The following is a 21,284-nucleotide window of genomic DNA, read 5'->3' on the forward strand; positions in this document are numbered from 1 at the left end:
TTACAAAAGAAGCCTTTTGTTTCTATCCAGGTCACCCTGAATAGGATTCTAACCAGAGGACTCTAACAAGTTAGGTACAGCGGAGCTATGGACACAGGCTGTACCTGGTACCTTGTGGATGGTGCGAGCCAAGGCTCCCCTCGTCAAAGGCTCAGGCAGGCTGGCAGGCTGGAACTATTGCTTGGAAAACTAGAAATATCCTAACAATAAGGTGATGGCCATAATGGACACCAGAAAAGTGTTGTCTTCCCTCCAATGTACTTTCCCTTCTGTGTTTCCTTATAAAACCTTAAGAGATATCTAATTCCGAGTAAAAAGTCATTCTCTGTTGCCTCACCAACTCCTTTTAATAAACAGCAAAGCCACTCATACTCCAAAGTACCTTGAGTTCAGTTTCCATAAAACACTGCACTTTTGACTTTTGGATCATTGATTGTAATCCAAAACACAGGAGAAAAAGATGTAAGAGAGGCTCTCTGGAAAAAGGAAAAAAATAAAAACAAAACAGAACAAAACAACCCAAACCCAGAATCCCATAATTATCCTCAGAAAAATACCCCATACAATCAGTGTAGCCTCTTCTTCTCTATTTCACCCACAATCTCAAGTCATAAATTAGATTAGTCTTCCATCAAATAACTTAAAAAAGAGGAGGAATTGGAGCAAGTTCTGTCTGGCTCAGTGCCAGGTAGCAGCCAGTGCTTTTAGAATCCCAGTCACTGTTCGGAGAGATAGAGATTGGAAAATCATATGAATGTGGAAAGTCTTCACATCGACACAGAAGGTTTTCCCCCATGGGAGTGAAGAGGTGGAGCGTGGGAATGGGAAAGAGGAAGAATGGAGGGGATCCAGGGCTAACCAGAGAGGAGAACGGCGAGCAGGATAGATTGTACTTCACGGCCTTTCGGAAGCACCCCGTGCTCTTGGGGGGATGCCGGCCATGTTGAGTATTGCACAGAAACAAGAAGGAAATGGCACCTCAGCCTTGCCAAGTGGATCAGTGCTCCCTGCACATGGGCAAGTTCACAAAGGTGAAAACGTTGAATTCAGTCATGATGGAGAAACACAAGAAGATGCCGTACAGGAAAAGGCACACGAACCCCAGCTTCTTATCTAGCTTCCACTTGTTCATGTGGACACCAAACACCTGCAAACAGACACAGAACACTTGAGCTTTGGTTTGGGGAAGGAATGGTGTCAGCCCGGAGGGCCTTGAGTGGAATCAGTGCAAATCTATTTTTAAAAGCTCTCTCTTGGATCATGAACAACATGATGAACAGAGACTTAGAAATCACATATAACAACCAAAGAGTGAATGACATAAGTTCCATTCTCATTATCATGATCCAGGAAAACTATTATTAATTTGCTATTGAAACAAGCAGGAAGAGTCAGATTTTATCTGAACTCTACTTTTAGGCAAAACATTAATAAGTATATTATACAACAACTATTTTTTGAGCTGAATGTTTATTATATTTGGTAAAAAAAATAGCAACTTTCTAATTTTATGCTATGGATAACTGATGTTTATAGTGTTGATTTCAAAATCTTACAGTATCCTGAAGTATCTTCTGAATCTTTTTTCCCCCTGAAGCAATTGTGGTTAAGTGACTTGCCCAGGATCAGGTAGGAAGTGTTAAGTGTCTGAGGCCAAATTTGAACTCAGATCCTCCTGACTTCAGGACTGGTGCACTATCTACTACACTATCTAGCTGCCCTTATCTTCTGAATCTTCAAAGGAAGGTTAAAAGGCTGGATTATTTTCAGTATCATTTTAGCATATATGTTAATCATATTAATTGCATTCTAATTCTTGAAGAATTAGTCAGCAATATGTGCAATACATGATTGCTCTCAGTTAACCAGAATATTCTACTAACTAAAGCATACTACCTCTCAACCATTTTAGACTTAATTATCTTAGATTTGGGTGGGTGACATGGTTATTTTCTTGATAAAGCTGTATGTGCCTGATGTGAGACAAGACTGCTTTCCTCCAGGAGGCCTGGCTTTATTTCAGGCAAGTATAAAAGATTGCTAGTATGTTGCCAGGGCCTACTTCCAGGAAAGAATGGAAGCTGGCTGGGTCTTGAATAAAATTCCACCAAGTCACCATGAAGACAAGACCATCAGGAAAACGCTCTCAGCAGAGGCGTCCAAACAAATATAGGCATGAAAGGGTCAACGGGGGAGATGAAGAGAACCAGTCCCTAGAGATGAAAATATTAACTGGAAAGTTGTATACATACCGTGACAAAAACCGAGGCCAAGAGCAAGCCAACAGAGTAGATCAGTCCCCTGCTATTCAGGCGAATCTGTAAGGAAGGAATTTCAGACTGAATCATGGTTTTATAAAAGCCATTTTTCCTTTCTTTGGCAAGCCATCAATTTTAAAATAGCATTGTGTGTAAGACTCCTCCTAAAACAAAGAAGAGTGAATGGTCTTTTTACCTCTCCCAATACCCTCCTGCAGGCAGCCTTGACAAGGAGTAGAGAGAAAGATTAATCAAAAGATTTAATTAACCAGAATTCTCTTCTGTGTTCTATTTCAATGACTTCTCTAATTCCCTAGAGTGCTTATTAGCACAGTCCTGGGCTCAATCAATACATGTTGGTAAATTAGGGATTGGTTCTGAAAGTGTTCAATTATTATAGAAAGGTTCAAATATTCTGTTTACTAAGCCTGTCTAGAGGAGATTTCAGTAAGATCTTCAATAGTGAGTATTTTAAGATAGCCCTCAGATAATTTAATAAATGTTATTAAGTTCTTATTTAAAAGGTGAAATGGCAAAATAGAGAGGGGCCTGGCCTTGCCATTAAGAAGACAGGCCTCAGTCCTTCCTGCTGACAAATAGCAGTTGTGTGACCCCCTGCAACATTTCAGTATCACAAGTAATATTTTAGAACTATAAGTTAACACATAAGTTGTAGCTATGAATGCATAGAGGGAGTTCCTATATTGTTAGTTCTTCGTAGAATCACTTGGTAGATCATGCTATTCCACCCCTAATTTTTTTTTTTTTTAACATGGCACTATGCTGAGTGATAAAGATAAAAAGGTAAAATTGAAATGGTTTCTGTTTTCAGGGGACTTATACCCTACAAGGCAAATAAAAATAAAATTATACAACATAATTTCAAGACAGAGAAAGTAATAACTTAGGGGTATGAGAAAATCCTTCCTATAAGAGGCAGATTCTGATCTACGCTCTGGAGTCAGGTAAAATCAAGACATTAATTGAATATCTCCTGTGTACCAGGCACTCAGCTAAGTGTTCAGGATATAAAGAAACGCAAAAAATTAATTAAAAATACTAAACCAGTCCATGCCTTTAAAGAGCTCTCAATCTAATGAGGCAGGGAGATAACATACAAAATACTCACAAACATGTTATATACAGGATAAATTGGAAGATAATCAACAGAAGGAAGTCATTTAAATTAAGGACCATGAAAGACTTTTTGCAGAACATGGAATATAATCTTGAAATGGATCCTAATCAACATGGTTTTAAGATTTTCTCTATCTTTGTTCAGCAGCCCATGAGTAGTAATAGAGACAGAGAGTACTGGGAGTAATCCAAAGCTGTGGTTTGACAGGGCAAGATATTCCAGTTGATAAAGTGACAAAGGTTTCTAAGGAAGAGGACAGTGTAGAACTGAACTGGTTTGCCAAGAGGTCCATACGGGAAAAGGAAGAGAAATATAGTCAGTGCAGGGGTGATTACCTGGGAAAGGCCTGAGGAGTAAAGGGAAAGCACAATGAGAATAAAGAATGGGTTTGGAGTTGTAACACAGGAAAGGTAGAATACAACAGATTATAAACAGATAAAGGCATTTAAAAGTTCTTGATTATAAATGTGGATTATTTATGGAGTGATGGCAAAATTAAGGTTATGAGACAAACTGGGATTTCTAAGAGGTGAAGTTGAGAAAAAAGTGCACTCTGGAAACGGCAAAGGAAAACTTTGGCTTGAGAATGGAACAGCAACTTCACAAACCATTGCTCTCCCAATAAAAATTGAAGCACATTCTATCATATTATTTTCCAGACATTCAGACAAAGACAAAAGTGAAACAATCCCTGGCCCCAAGGCACTTTCAAAATAAGCATTTATAAAATTAAAAAAATATATATGTTCTCAACATAAAATTGGGGATTTAAATTTATTTATTTATTTATTTATTTTTATGGGAAGGCAATAGAAGCCAAGGTGATCAGGAAAGGCCTTGTATGGGGCAGGTGTATTTCACCTGAGGTACTGAAGAAAATTCTAAGCTGCCTCTTAGGATGATGATGATAAGGAGTGAGTACATTTCAGGCACATCCTTAAATTATCATGTATTTTACTATCATTTATACTTTGTGATAATTAATCAGCAGATACATTTCATTTGAATCCATAAATAGTCCATTCTGAATGGAGCAAAAGATTGTTTCTATAGAGTTTTTTTCATTCTGAGATTTGATTTAGTTTTCAATTAGATTCATACAATTTATAACTAAAAGGAACTTTAGAGGCCATCTCATTTTACTTTGAGGAAACACAACAATGACTTGTTCAAGATCATGGCTAGTTGATGGTAGGAGACAGATTAGGATTCAGATCTTATGATTCCCAGTCTGATGTTCTCTTTCCTATATCATCTACCTACTTCAAAGGGTTAAATAGCTCTCTTGATGAAGTTAAAACTCGTGTGTCTGAGAATGGAACAGTCCATTTCCAAAACTGGAAGACTCTATGGGACTCACAGATGATTCAGAGATTCTGTAGTTTAATAGAGCATGAACATTGATCTTTAACTATAAACAGGGAATGAAGAAAGTCCTAAGGATAGCTGGCACAGCTCTGGCAATATTTGCTGTTCTCCAACAGCTGATTTCCTTCTGGTTTTTAAGACTGCTATTAATGACATAAGGAATGCCATTTAGAGTATGGCTAGACACCAGGGACTGAAATGCCAACATAGGAAACAAGTCTCTCTACCAGACTTAAGTCACTGTCAATATATTGGTTAGAATGTGGCTTTTTTGAGGGATGATAACCCAAAGCAAAACAGAAAACTTTTGGTCCCTAACTTTTCCATTAAGAGAAATGAGGATGCTCTATTCAAGTTGTAAGCTTCTAGAGGGATTGGGACTATCTTATTCATTCTCCTTAGTAAAGGGGATTATATGTGGCTAGAACACAAAAGAATGTTTGTTGAGCTGAAATAATAGTACTATAACAGTATCCCCGTGACCTGAGGTGATCTGTAACACTCATGGTTGTTGTTCAGTAATTCAGTTCATGTTTGATTCTTTGTGACTCTATGGACCATACTGTATATGGAGTTTTCTTAGTAAAAATCTTGGAGTAGTTTACTCTTCCTCCTCCAGTAGATTAAAGCAATCAGAGTTAAATAAGAGCTAATAAGAAAGAGTCTGAAGTCACATTTGAACTCAGATCTTTCATAGTGCCTTTCACTTATCATATAGATGAGTATGTATATCTATCTATGAAACACACACACACACACACACTACCTACAAATGGAAAATCAGTCAGCCAGCACTGCAATCATCAATTACTTTAATAACACATCTGGAAAAATCAACATTTTCTCTAAAGCAAACATAGATCATAGATTCCTTACTTTATGTATACGGTCTGCCTGAGTCCCTGGGAAATGAAATAACTTGCCATATAACACATAGCTGCTTAATATCACCAAGGTCTTATATTATATCTTGCTGCTATTCGGGGAGATAAGTCCCTAGGTTAATAAAGGTTCCAAATCAGAGAATTTCTAGGATGGAAAGTACCATTTTTCCAATTATACCCAGCCCAGAAAACTGTCTATACTATTCCTGTTGGGGGGAGTCATTCAACTTGCCCTTTTATTTATTTATATATTTATTTATTCATACATTTTAGGCTGGGGTTAAGTGACTTGCCCAGGGTCACACAGCTAGGAAGTGTTAAGTGTCTGAGACCAGATTTGAACTTGGGTCCTCCTGAATTCAAGGCTGGTGCTCTAGCCACTGCGCCACCTAGCTACCCCTCAACTTGCCCTTTTAAATGATTTTAGAGGCTGATCTCTTAGCATTAGAATCTAGGAAAAGTAAATGGATAGTTCTCTTTGCATCTGGCACTAAGAACCTCAGGACCCTTAAGATTAGGTGCAGGTGTAGTAAGGAGGCCTGTCAGAAATTGGTAACAAACATGGTTTGGAGGCAAAGAACTATTCAAAGTTCTTATGTAAGACATCACCTCAGTTATTGCATCCTACCTATTCTAACTTTTGGGAAAACCTTGGACTGAAGTCTATCTACCTAAAGTAAAGCCCTAATGGGAAACTTTTTTGCCCTTGGAAAATCATGCAACACACAGAATATCTAAGGAAACATTCATTTTAGATATGGACTTACACTTTTAAATTGGCTCATTATTTTTAAGAGGTATTTTTAACTGAGTCCTTATCAATAGTAAAGACATTTCATTAGGAATCTATTAAATGAGCCTAAGTTTGTGCTATAGAGATATATGGAAAACTATTTAGTCTTCCCAAACGGAGCCTAGTTGAAAATATGAAAAGTTCTTCTATGAGCTTGGTGGCATACTGAAATCCATTGTAATAGCTCAATTGATTTTCTTGCTTCAATTCTCTCTCCTCTCCAATCTATTCTCGACTTAGCAAAAGTGAAATTCTTAAAACACAGACTTGTCATGTCTCTTCACTCTTCTGTTCAAAAACTCCCAGTGGTTCCCTACCACTTAGACAATCAAATATAAACCCCTTTTGTTGAATATTTAAATTCCTTTGCAACCTGGCTCTAATCTACTTTTCTTGGCTCTTTGAAAATTATTCATCCTTTGTACATTCTTCAATCTAGCCAAACCGACTGACTTGCTATTCATTGTATGTGACATTCCAATTTTTCCAATTTAAAATTTTCATTTATTAGCAGGTTCTGTGCAAGACTGTCTCAGCAAAGGAAACACTTTAGAATTCAGCAATATGTTCATTATAGAAAAAATTATATAAAACATATATAGAACAAGTAGCAACAGTTGATCCAAAGCTCACTTTGGATGACTTGTTTGAAGTAAACTTTTGATTTTGTTTCCATGATTTGGAAATTAATTATAGAGACAGTAAATGAGCTAGTAAAGTTTTTCTGTTTCTCAGCTACTCATAATATGTCTATTGTTGCTGTGTATTTTTGGCCTTTCCAGCTCTTGTTTCAGTGTTTTTGCATAGGCTACCTAGTGTCCCTGGAGAGCATTCCTTCTAGGACTTAATTTCTTAGAATCCCTAGTCCCTCTTGAGTTCTAATTCCATATCAGTTAGTTAAGTAATCATAAATATTTATTAATAATCCAGTGATGTCTCTGATACTGTGCTAAGAGTCGAGGATATAAAGACAAAAATGAAATACATGAAATCTTTCTTGATGTCTGTCTTCCCCCACCTCTCTACTACTAGTGATAGCTCTAATTATTGTAGATTAACTTTTAATATATTTGGAATTTCTTTATATGTGGACATATTGTTCTTTCTGATTGAAGATTAGTCTGAAGAACAGTCAGGGACTGTTACTGTTTTTTTGTCCTTAGCACTTAGCATAGTGCCTGGAACACAGAGGATACTAAATAAGTGCTTGTTGGATTAATTGATGGGGAAGTTTAAGGACCTATAGATACTAAATTAGAGTGTTAGATGTGGAATTATCCAGCTTCAGATACTTACTAGCTGTGTGACCCTGGGCAAGCCACTTAACTCCTGTCTACCTCAGTTTTCTCACTTATAAAATGAGTATTATAACAATAGCACCAATTTCACAGAGGCTTTCATGAGGATCAAGTAAGATAACACGTAAAGCACTTTGTAAACCTTAAAGTGCTATATAAATGCTAGCTATCATTATTACTGTTACTATTACTAACGATGAAAATTACTACTACTAAGAACTAGCATTTATTATAGCTTCTGCTAATGATATAACTCCCACTAAGAGTAGCTTGCACTTTTAAGATTTGCCAAGTATTTTACACATGCCATCTCATCTGATCCTCTCAACAGCCCTTGAGAGATGGGTGCTATTATTATTCTTCCCATTTCATTAATGCTTAGGGTCACACAGCTATTAAATATCTGAAACAGGATTTTGAAGTCTTCTCAACTCTAATTGCACGGGCCAGCTACTTTTGCTGCTACTGCTACTACTACTATAGACACACTGGTCTCACTGAAATTATTGGAAACCAAGGAAAAAGGATGTATTTGAATTATCCTTATTATGTCAACACAATAATTTCTGAAGTGATTTTGCTGAATTAGATTGCGTTTACTTTGACAGCCAGGCACATGCTCAATCGGTATGAATGAATGAATCTCAACCCAGAATTATGTTGAGCTGTTCCTCTGACTCTGTGATCCTGTTTGGAGTTTTCTTGGCAAAGATAATGGAGCAGTTGACATTCTCATTTTACAGATGAAGAAACTGAGGCAAACAGGATGAAGTGACTTTTCCAAGATCAGAGAACCAATGACTGAACAAAGCTGGATTTGACCTCAGAAAGATGAAGTTCCCTTATTTCAAGCTCTATTACTGAGTCACCTACCTTTCCCAAACATAAAAAAGGCCATCCTCTAATCAATATTGGACAAATGGTCCCTGGAGATAGATATTTCATAAATTTGGAGTGTCTCCTGAGACACTGATTAAAATCATTATTTTTGTCATAATTGCCTTTTTTTGTAGTTCTTTATAGTTTTTCAAAACCCTTTCCTCCCAACAGTCTGGTCATATAAGCAGTAAAAGTATCTTGTGCCTATTTTAAAGAAGGGAAAAGGGTGGCTTAGAGACATCTATTGGTATTTGTAAAATTCTAGAGCTAGAATCTTTCACAGAGATCATTTAGTCCTATCCTCTCATTTTACTAATGAGAAGGAGGGGATCAAAGAGTGATTTATACTCATTTGGCTAATAACAGAATTGAGATATAAACTTGGGTCTCTAGAAGTTTTTTTTTTTTTCTTTTTCCAATAGTTTTTATTTACCAGATAAATGCAGGGGAATTTTACAACATTGGCAATTGCCAAACCATTTGTTCCAATTTTTCTCCTTCCCCCCGCCCCAGATAGCAAGTTGACCAATATATGTTAAATATGTTAGAGTATAAATTAAATACAATATATGTACACATGACCAAACAGTTGTTTTAGCAGTTTTTTTTTTTTTTTAAGTATTCTTCCTAACATCTAGCACCAGAATTTCAGAGTTGGGAGGGACTTCAAAGACCATCCAGTCTCATCAAAAAAGAATCTCCACTCGAATACCTCAACTTAGTCTTTATTTAGCTTTTGTTCCAATGATCTTGAGTGAGAGAGAACCTAAAACACCTTGATCCACGTTGGAACAGCTTTAACTTAGCAAGGAAGTTCTTCTAATAAGCCTGAATTAGTCTCTTTATGAACCTCTTCCACATATCAGCATTCACATACTATAAGACATATATTATTTCTCCTCTTCTCTAGGCTATGGACCATCCTGATCTCTCCCTTTATTGTTGTTGAGCCATTTTTCAATTATGTCGAGCTCTTTGTGGCCCACTAGCATGAGCTAAATAAAAACTTTCCATCAATCTGGCTATTCTCTGCACACTTTCAAGCTTCCCGATAATATTCCTAAAATATGGTAACTAGGACTGAATATGATCTATATGTTGGCAGCCTACAATCTAATTATCATTTCTCTGTCAGTATATCTCAAATTTACATTACCTTTTTTGGCTACCATATCAAATTGTAAATTCATTTTGAATTAGCAGTCCACTAAATCTCTTAAATCTTTTTCAAACATATTACCATCTTGTTCATGCTTTCCCCAATCTTGCACACATGAGTTTTTTTAAATAGCTAATTAATACTTATATAGTGCTTTAACATTTGTGAAACATTTTATAAATATTATTTCCTTTGTTCCTCACAATTCTTTGAAGAACATAGGTGCTATTAAAACTCTCATTTTATGGATGAGTAAACTGAGACAGAGATTAAGTGACTTAAATACAATCTCACAGCTATCAAATGTCAGAGTTTGGCTTTGAACTCAGACCTTCCTAACTCGATTCAGAGCTTTATCCATTGTATCACCTAACTAATTCTTTAATCTACTTATAAAACTGTACATTTATCGCCATTAAACTTAATTTTATTAGATTCTGCCCAAAGTTATAGCCTGTCAAGATCTGTTTGAATTCTAATTTGTCTTTCAGTGTATTAGATATCCCTCTCAGCTTGGTGTCATTTGCAAATTTGATAAGCATGCCATCTTTGCTTTTATCATTCATAAAAATCTCAGCCAACTGCAGATCACAGAGCATTACAAGCCTCCTTCCAAGCCAATACTGAACTATTAATGATTGCTCTTTGGGCCCAGCTGCTCAAACTTTTTCAAATCTAACTAATTGGGCTATTCTTTAACCTCATATTCATTCACATTTAAAAAACAAATAAACACAGCTACAGCTTTAAGGACTTTATTAAATGCTTTGCTAAATCATAGGCAAGTTATATCATACCCCTATCTACCAGTATAGTAACCTGTAAAAAATAAATAAAAGTTAGTATAGAAAGTCGGGCATGATGGCTTTTTGGTAAAATAATACTAGTTGTTTGTAATCACTATGTGTTTTTTTCCTAAGTGTTCACCAATTATACTTCATTCTAGAATTTTGCTAGGAAGCAAAGTCAAGATTGCTGGCTTAGAATTTACAGACTCTTCCATATATGTGTATATATGCAGATATGTATACATAGGCATATATAAGTATATATATATATTAATTAGAGAATGTATAAAATGCTTTCAACTTGTCCACTTTCTTTTGCTACTTTTTTGAGCTCTCCAGTGATCATGTCATGATTTTAATTGTTGGTTTATATCTTTTATATACATATATAATATTTATATTTTTATATCTTTTGTATACATATATAATATTTATAGATTCCCAAGCCAATAAACAAAAATTATATTTTGGATTTGTGTATTAACATAAATAATTATAGAAATGCTAATCATATTTAGGTCACATGCATGATCTCATTTGATCTGCACAACAAGTCTTTGAGGCAGTTACTCTAGATAACATCATCCTCATTTTGTAGATAATAAGAGATGTTAAGTTCAAGATTAGGTGGTTCTATAATAACAGAAAATCTAGGCCTTCTGATTTAAAGTCATTTTTAAACTTCATCACACTAGCCCCACTATTAGTTGGGAGTGCTTATTCGTCTATCGTATCTTTTCTGTTTTCCCTTAATATACTAAGAGGCTTTCTGCATGCATGGAAAAATGGAAACCATTGCTACTTTACTTTCATAGACTTGTAGGAGTTTATGTTTGGCAGTGATCTAAGGCAATATCTAATTCAAATTCCTCTTTGATACATATTCAGAATAGTTTCCCCATAGAAAACAAGGAAAAAAATAAACCAACAATTAAAATCATGACATGATCACTGGAGAGCTCAAAAAAGTAGCATAAGAAAGTGGGTAAGTTGAAAGCATCCTGTACATTCTCTAATTAATCTGCTGACCAAGAAATTTTGAATTCGTTCATCTAGACATTGCACAAAATCCAGATAATCTCTCATTAGAGTTGTATGATATAGTTAAAAAAAAACCTTCCCTGTAAGCAGAAATAATTTCTTGGAGAAATGAGACTAGTAATTGGTTAAATAGGAAACCATTGGCTGACATTATGTTTTACCTGAAGTAACAATCAATGACAAAGAATTATCTGTTGAATACCACTATTTTATGCAAAGTTCTACCCTAGGCAATGTTAGGAACACAAAAATGTATAAGATAAGGTTCCCCATTTTGAGATTACATAAAATAGCTGGTGAGAGTGACATGAAAACATGTCCTTTTGGGAAAAGAAAGCTAACCATACAAGGTGATAAATAAATTCCAGGTGACTGACACAGTAACATTTGGAGAGGAAGGCAAGAGATGAAGGGGAGCATTTTAGGCAGAGAGAATGGCTTGAACAAAAGACACAGAGGTAGAATAGTTAAAAAGAGTGTTCAAATTATAGTGAAGAGGCCATTTTGGCCTAATGGAAATGAAACATAAAGGGCTATATTGTGGAGGACTTTGCCTGGGTAAAGAGTTTGGATTTTATCTTCTAGCTAGATAGTAGGGAAGCAATTAAGATTTTTTGAGCAAAGGAATAGCATAATGAAATATTTTTTTAAAGGAAGATTAATCTAATCTCCAATTATTTTTACCTAATTACCAATGGGTATCTACCCCTCCCCACCCCACACTTTTTTAAAAATTAAACTTCCCTCCAGAAATTCTAAAGCTGGAAGAAGTAAACCTTTGGAAAATCAAATCCTCAAAATAAAAATTAGGCCTATGACCATTAGTAGAATATGAATTCAAAGAGGTGAATAGTAGTGGAATCCTCTACCAAAAAACATAACTAAAGTCATTTGATGGATGAAGATGCCTTGAGCTGCTCAGTCACCCAAAGTTGGAATTTAGGGACAAATGGAAAGTGTAACATGCATATTTTCTTCCACCTGAATGCACACCTAAAGAGAAATGAAACATTTTTTTTAAAGCTAGGGGGAAGTTGTAGCAAACTAACTGAATTTAGGGCTGACAGAAGAAGACTGACAGTTTGGGTTCTGCTCTTTTTGGCCATTACAGAATCTCCATTTGTAATGTGTGGAGCCCATTAGCAGTTGATTACTTACACTATGTTCACTAGATCTGCTTCTGTCTTAGGACCAAATTAATAGAAATGGATAGCATATGATGATCCCACTGAATTTTGACCTGATCAGATCGAATCTAAAGCAGTGTGTTCAGTTCTGAGAAGGATATTAGAAAGATTATCAGTAAATTTCAGTGTGACCAGAGGAAGGAGATGGGGGAATTATATATTTCATTCCCTTTCTTAGATAGTTGCTTTATTGTTAAAAATAAAACCAAAATAGGGTTGGGGGGCAGCTGGGTGGTGGCACTGGACCCTGAATCAAGAAGTCCTGAGTTCAAATCTAGCCTCAGACACTTACTAGCTGTGTGATCATGGGCAGGCAACTTAATCCTGTTTGTATCAGTTTCCCTACCTATGAAATGAGCTGGAATGGGAAATGGCAAACTACTCTAGTATTTTTGCCAAGAAAACCCCAAATGGGAGCAGGATGGGTCAATCATGACTGAAATGACAGAATACAATAACTAAATATTTATTACAGTGATAGATTGTTCTTCTGCAGGTTTAGGAAGACAGCTGCACAAATGAGTTTGGGGTGGCTATTTGGAAGTCCCTCAAATGTCACATGATTCTTATAGAGAGTGTTAAAAGCAATCATCCAGGTCATATGAGAATGGAAAGGGATAGTTAAGGGATTTGAAATTATGCTATGTCAGAATTGATGAAAGACTGGAAGAAAAGAAGATTAGATAAATGTAATATTGATGGCCATTTTCAATTTGTCATTGTTTTTTATTTAAAAAATTTTCAATAGCATTTTATTTTTCCAAATACATGTAACCATAGTTTTCAACATTCATTTTTTATGCAAAACACTTCCATAAGAAAGAAAACATAGATACCCCACCCTTTAAAAAAACCCTCAAGAAAAATAAAGTTGAGAGGGAGAGAGGTAAGGAGAGAAGAAGAGAGGAAGGGAAGAAAAAAAGATGAGGAAAAAAAGAGGGAGGGAAAGAAGAAGAGAAAGAGGGAGAGAAGGAGGGAGAGAGGGAGAGAGAGAGAAAGAAAAGTGGGGGAGGAGGGATAATGCTTCAATCTGTATTGAGACACAATCAGTTGTTTCTCTGAGTAAGAAAAAGATTTTTCATCATAAGTGCTTCAGAATAGTCATGGATCAATGTATTGCTGAGAATAGCAAAGTCATTTGCAGCTGATCACCCCAGAACATTGCTATTACTTTGTAAACAGTACAATTTGCTTGAGTTCACAGAGGCTTTCTAGGTATTTTTTTTCTGAGAGCATCTTGCTCTTCATTTCCTATAGAACAATAACATTCCATCATAATCACATACCATATTCTATTCAGCCATTCTTCCAATTGATGGATATCCCCTCAATTTCCAATTTTTTTGCCCTGAGCAGATAAGTACCATAGATATTTTTGTACACATAGGTCCTTTTCCTTTTTTTTTTTTTTTAAAATCTTTTTTGGGGATTCATGCTTGGTAGTGGTATTGTTAGCTCAAAGAATATGCACGAATTTATAGCCTTTTGAGCATAGATCATATCTTTTGATCATTTACCAATTGGGACATGGTTCTTATTTTTTTATAAATTTGACTCAGTTCCTTCTATGTTTGAGAAATGAGCCTTGTCAGAGAAATTTCCTTCAAAATTCTTTTAACAATTTCTATTGCTAACTGTATTTCCTCTTATTTATTATATTCTCTTTCTTCTTTCATCCTCAAAAGTTTTATTACTTACTACTCCCTCCCCTAATATGCCCTCTCTTTTATCACCCTCCCCCTTCCCATATCCGTCTTACTTTCTTCCACAATAAAATAAATTTCTCTGTCCATATTGACTGTGTATGCTTTTTCCTTTTTGAGCCAATTTTGATGAGTTACCCACTCTCTTCTCCCTTTTTCCCCTTTCACTGCAAAAGCTTTTTCTTGCCTCTTTTTATTACAGAAAATTCACACCATTCCACTTCTTCCCTTTCCTTTATCCCAGTATATTTCTCTCTTACCCTTTAATATCATATTTCCACCTCCACCTCCCCCGGCCCTCTCCCCCTGACAATTGGGGTTAAGTGACTTGCCCAGGGTTACACAGCCAGGAAGTGTTAAGTGTCTGAGTAGCATTTGAACTCAGATCCTCCTGACTTCAGGTCCTCCACTGCACTACCTAGCTGCCCCTAATATCATATTTTTAAAAATATATTATCCTTTCATATTCAACTCATACCTGAAAGCATTGCCATTGTTAAGGTTCTCTTATATCCAGTTGGCTACACTGATGTAAAAACAAAACAAAAACCTCTAGGTCCTCTTACGGTCATTGAACCAATTTACCCACCTCATTTCTCACCCCTCCTAGCAAGAATACACATGACTGCCAAAGTCATTTTCCTTAAGTGCTCATCTGATTATGTTACTTCCCTATTTAATAAACTCCAGTAACTCTCTATTGTCTCTTGGATAAAATATAAATAGTTCTGTTTAGATTTTAAAGTCCTGGGAGGACTAAATGCCATTGAAATGTAGATTCTGACCTGGCTTTCTTATTTCATTGCCCAATACTGGTATCACTTGTGTGTGTGTAGTACAACAGAATGACACTAAACATAGCCCAGTCTCACTCATTTTGTCCTCACATAACCTGTTGTGTTATAGAACTAGTCTTTCCTTTAGACTTAAGCAGACTCATCTCTTCACTTCTCTGTCTTCCACATTTCCTTCTTTCTCATTCACTGGTTACTACACTTCCACACCCATGCAGAAATTCCTGACACTTTCTTTCCCCTTCCTGAAGGGACTTTCTGATTCATGTTTCCATCTTTTCTCTCATTAACTCTATAATTCTCCATATCAAAGCAGACTCGAACACTCTGACTGTATATTATGGGTCTTCCTTTACTACACTCAAAGAAACAATCAATCAACAGATATTTATTGGTTATCTATTATGTTCCAGATGCTGTGCTAGGTATTGGGGACACAAGTATAAAGAAGGAAATAACCCCAGTCTGCAAAGAACAGGGGAAGAAACAATTATATTTGTACAACACACGTATAAAGTACATAAATATCAGAAAATAAATAAATACAAGGTAGTTACTATAAGGTAGTTTGGAAGAGAGAACATAAGCAGTTAGGGACAAAGAAAGGTTTCATGCAGAAGACAGTACTTGAGATGCATGTTAGAGAAAGAGAGGAACTCCATGAGGTAGAAGTAAGAAGGGAGTGCGTTTCAGGCATGTTGGGTGGCTGGTGCCAAAGAATGGAAATGAGAAATGCTGTGCTGATGTATGCACAAAGAAAACCACTTTGGCAGTAGGGTGTACAATGGCCTAGAGTAGTGGGACCTTTGAGGCAGGGAATCTGGGTGGGAGGTGATAAGAGCCTAAACTAAGATGGTATTGTTAGGGAGAAGTGAGAAAGGGTGTGAGAGAAATTGTGAAGGTTCAAATATTTAACAGCTGATTGAATATGGGAAGTAAAGGAGAGTGAGGAGTCTAGAATAATGTTGAAGGACACAAAGTTATGATGGTGCCTTTGATAGAAATAGGGAAGTTTGGGGGGCAGCTAGGTGGCACCAGTCATGAAGTCAGGAGGACCTGAGTTCGAATTTGACCTTAACACTTCCTGGCTGTGTGACCCTAGGCAAGTCACTTACTCTCAAGTGCCTCAGTAAAAAAAAAAAATAAATAAAATGGAGGAAGAAAAAGAAAGATAGAAATAAGGAAGTTTGGAAGGGTGGAAGAACTGGGGGAAACATAGATTTGGTTTATACTTGTTTTTGATCCCTCCAAGGCATTTAGTTTGAAATGCTTTTGTGCAATTGTTAGAATAGGTAGGCACTTAATAAATGTTTCCTGAATGAATGAATCTCAGGGAAGAGATTGCAGAGGCCGGTGAGGATGAAGAAAAGGGGATGGAGAGAGAGAAAGGGAAGGAGAAAGGGAGAGAGAGAATGAGAGAAGAACCTTGGACAGTGCATGATGATGAACCAGCACTGAAATTCTAAGTAGGAGTGGTTACCCAGAGGGAAAAATAGGAAAGAGTGCCATGAAAACTCAGTAAAGAGAGGGTATCTAAAGATGAGAGGGTGGTCAACAATGTCAAATACAGTAGATATGCTAATGAGGATGAGGACTGGGATAACATATTTGGAGGTTTAAAAATCATTAGTAGCTTTGGAGAGAGCTATTTTACTTGACTGATGAGGTCGGAAGCCAGAGGGCACATGTTTGAAAATAGGAGAGGAGGTGGAGGCAACCAAGGTAGACAGCATTTTCAAGAAGTTTGCTTGAGAAAGGACCCTAGCATGAAGGCTTGGGAGAGTCTAGTAAAGGTTTTAAGAATGGGAAAGATTTGGGCTTCTTTGAAGGAAGTAAGAGAAGAACTAGTGCTAGGAAGAGGTTGAAGATTCCTAATGTGGGAGGATGACTGAGGATGCAATATACTGGAAAAAAATGGAAGACCAAATGCATGCATAAAGGATTAGCCAAGGCAAGAAGAAGGGCTATCTCTTTATTGAGGACTTGGGGGAAGGAGAGAGTGGGAGATGATGTCAATGTGTTTTGAGACAAAAATTATGGGAGAAGAGGAATCTCCCATTAAAATGGCCTCAATTTTCTCAGCTGGGCACTGAGAAAGAAATGTGAGGCTTGAGGAGGAGAAATTTTGGAAGAGCTTCTTTTGAAGTGAGATAAGGCATCAGTTAGGGAACAATGAAACAACTGCCTTGCTGCAGTGAAGACTTATTTGAGGTTGAAAAATATAAATATACTCAGCACATTATGGCCATGTCCTGTGAGGTAACACAGGTGCTATTATCTTCAGGCTGCTAGGCTCTGGGGTTCTGTGAGTTCTGTGCTTTTGTTGGTCAAGACAAGTAGGTCAGTCACTTCCAGGAACTCCCCAAAGGAGTGAAAAAAAGGACAGGAAATGGCAGTGCTAGCTAGGTTTGGAAACCACTGAAAAACACCAAGACATCTTCTTCCTGGGGTCAGGCTGGGACAGGGACTTTGAGCTCACCTTGACACGCTACTGTTCTTGCTCTGCTCTGTAGCTATTCTTGTGCTTTAAGCACCCACCAAAGAATGTTTATGGTGGTAGTTTTGTCTTCCTCTTGCAAGTTCTGTGCCTACTTTGGAGGGCCTGGGTCAGTTGCATTTACTTGAGATGTAAGAAGTACTAATAACACCTGCAGCTTCACAAAAAGTTCTATTGCCCCCTGAGAACACAATGAGGAGTGCTTGGTATTAGCTGAAAAGAGGAGAATTGAGGCTTGATTTAAGGAGCCATTTCTAGCTGTCCAAAAGTAGAATTCTAGATTCCCTCTCAATGGAGGGTCTTAAAGTGGGGACAGATGACCACTCCTTTAATGTCACAGATCTGAAGTGTATCTTCTAAGATCCTTTCCAACTCTGAAATTCTTTGTACAAAAACTAAAGTCAGAATGAGCTGACTGACCACCCTTATAACTTGAGAATCCTTGTCTGGCCAAGAGATTTGTGGTCAAGTAAAAGGAAGCATAGGGATCACAGACCTGAAGCTGCAAGTTGATCTAATCCCACCCTCTCAATTTATAGATTGTGGGAATCAGAGAAAATTTCCAATCCTCCATCTTATTGTTCCCCTGATCGTCACAGATGTGTACTGAGATCCAGGGACATTAATTGACTTGCCTACAGTCACACGGCCTGGAAACATTAAGTATTAGATTTGAAACCAGGTCCACAATCAGAAGCCTTTCTATTAAGCCAGACTATCTTAGTCTCTATTGCAGTCTCAATTGCAGTGCTCAAACTGAGCAATTGGCCCATGGCCACTTGTGGCTTTAGGCAGCTGGCTGGGAATGGGGGCCAATTCCAAGTTCTTCAAGAACGGTTAATAGTTGAATTGAATCCAGAAGGAGAAAAGGGGAAAGGGAGGGCAGAGGGAAGTCTCAGAGCAAAACTGAGTTCAAGCCCTAAATAGTGTGTGGAAACCAATAGCAGCCATATACTGTCAGCCTCTTTCTGAAACTGTTAGAGCTAGTCTATTAAATAAGAATAAAACTGAAAATCCTCTGCTTTTTAATTCCTATTCTGCAGCAACTCTTTTTTCTATATTATTTATATTTTATTATTTTAAAGAAATTTGTAAATTATATTTTAATTTGGTTTAGGAAATGGCCCCATTAGTGGCTCATTTGACACTAAGCAATTCTCTCTTTCTTTTAAATAATAATATCTTTTTATTTTTCAAAATACATGCACAAATAGTTTTGAGCATTCACTCTTGCAAAATCTTGTGTTCCAAATTTTTCTTCTCCCCTCCTTGTCCTCCCTCTTCTGAAGACAGAAAATAACCCAATATAGGTCAAACAGTCTGCAGTAACTCTTTCAAAACACAAAAGGAAGGTAGGATCTCAGAATCTTTCACCTTTTATTAGCCTGCTCAAATCTCATCAAAACTTTTCTCAGTGAGCTGGGTGGTACAGTAGCTAGAACTCAAGGCTTGGAGTTAGGAAAAGCTGATTTCAAATGTAACCTTAGACCTTAGCTGTGTGACTGTGGATTTTTAACCTCTCTGTCAACTGTAAATTCATAATAATAATAATAGCATCTACTTCATAGGTTTTTAAAAATTTTTTTTTAAATTTTTTTTCTTTTTCTGAGACTAGGATTAAGTGACTTGCCCAGGGTCACACAATAGGAAGTGTTAAGTGTCTGAGACCAGATTTGAACCCAGGTCCTCCTGAATTCAAGGGTGGTGCTCTATCCACTGTGCCACCTAGCTGTCCCTACTTCATAGGTTTGTTATGAGAATCAAATGAGATAATATATGTAAAAACCTTTAGCACAGGGCCAGGCACATAGTAGGCACTTAACAAATATGCTCTTCTTCCCTTTTCTTTCCCTTTTCCTTCCTAACAACTTGCAATTCTGAATCACTAAGAAATTAGAAATAATTAGAAGAAAGGTTTCTTTCTCAATGTGTGACTTTATTTTACTGCCTTTGTGATTTTTTTTTGAACACTGAAATAAGAAAAAAAATACAAGACATTAGTATAAATTATAAATGCCAAATATCTCCATAACATTTCTTAGCCAAGAGTGAACGTTGAAGGCTCAGCTTGGCTTGAGCTATCTTGACATTTCACATTGTTTTTGTTTCTTCTTTTTATTAAAAAAATCATTTTCATTTTCTCTATTTTCCACTCTCATCTTTCTTTCCCCTATTATTGTGGAAGAAATAGGCCACTGGCTATTTCCAAAATCAAAACTTAATAAGCTTTAGTATGCTTATGGTATAAGTTTCTTTCTACATATGTAAGGAGACAATGCAATTCAACCTCACAAACTTTCAATAACAACCTACCAAGATTCAGGATATATGCACAAACCCTTAAACTCATCCTTCCTCTCTCCTCTCTCTCTCTCTCTCTCTCTCTCTCTCTCTCTCTCTCTCTCTCTCTCTCTCTCTCTCTCTCTCTCTCTCTCTCTCTCTCTCTCTCTCTCTCTCTCTCTCTCTCTCTCTCTCTCTCTCTCTCTCTCTCTCTCTCTCTCTCTCTCTCTCTCTCTCTCTCTCTCTCTCTCTCTCTCTCTCTCTCTCTCTCTCTCTCTCTCTCTCTCTCTCTCTCTCTCTCTCTCTCTCTCCCCCCTCTCTCCCCCCCCCCCCCTCTCTCTCTCTCTCTCTCTCTCTCTCTCTCTCTCTCTCTCTCTCTCTCTCTCTCTCGTCTCTGTCTCTCTCTCCATATATATATATATATATATATAAAAAACTACATGTAGTATATGACACATTCTCTTTGATTCCAAAGTTTGTTGACATCCAAATGCACCATGGCAACAATCATATAGAGTCTCTTCCAAATTGAATGATTTAACCTCTGATCACTGCAGGGTCCAAGGTTAACTCCACCCAACCAGTGAACTCTTGAAAGCCCAAAGATCTGGGAAGAGCCAATTCCACCCTTAGCGATTGTCACTAATATAAATGTAATTAATCCAGAACATATGTTGTATGCCATCAAGCATCTAGATATTTGAATATTTTGGGGGGACTGGGCTTCAAGTCCATGTGAATTTCTTTGCATCATTACTACTTAGGATTGGAATCTGCTTCCAAATGCTTTACAGAATAAAATGAAGGTTGAGTATAAGAAAACTTAGAATGTTTTCCCTTACCTTTTTCCATCCCAGTGATAAGGATGGTGTACATCTGATGTCAGTAACCATTGGCAGCTGGGAAAAAAATCAGTGTCCTTCCAAGGTCCTAACGTTTTATACAAATACACTAAAATTGTTTTTTTTTTTTTTTTTTTTTATCAGTTTTTATCCTTATGGGAGTACCTCTTTTACCTATGATCTATGTATATCACAACCTATCTGAGGCACATAGGGGCTAAGTGATTTATTTGGGATCACACAGTAAATATCAGCAGGGACTCTGTATTATTTGTGGATACCTCTTTATTATTTTTATTAATGTTTTATTTTTCCTCAAACCAATTATGATCAGTCTGATTTCTTTTAGGACTTAGACCTTTGAGATTTCCAAGT

At 36.8% G+C, this 21,284-nt stretch overlaps 1 protein-coding gene across 2 annotated transcripts in view; it reads right to left on the reverse strand.

Annotated features, from left to right (window-relative positions):
* Positions 1-326: 326 nt before the first annotated feature.
* SLC24A3 (solute carrier family 24 member 3) overlaps positions 327-21,284 on the reverse strand; it is a 715,880-nt gene continuing 694,922 nt past the window's right edge. For both annotated transcript variants that reach the window (XM_074287758.1, XM_074287757.1), the window contains exons 16-17: positions 2,253-2,318; positions 327-1,147 (exon numbers count right to left, since the gene is read on the reverse strand). In XM_074287758.1, the coding sequence (XP_074143859.1) occupies positions 998-1,147; positions 2,253-2,318 (216 nt within the window). In that variant the 3' untranslated portion in view covers positions 327-997. The remainder of the gene's footprint in view (positions 1,148-2,252; positions 2,319-21,284) is intronic.

This window comes from Sminthopsis crassicaudata, chromosome 2 (assembly GCF_048593235.1).
Source record: "Sminthopsis crassicaudata isolate SCR6 chromosome 2, ASM4859323v1, whole genome shotgun sequence".
NCBI lineage: Eukaryota > Metazoa > Chordata > Mammalia > Dasyuromorphia > Dasyuridae > Sminthopsis > Sminthopsis crassicaudata.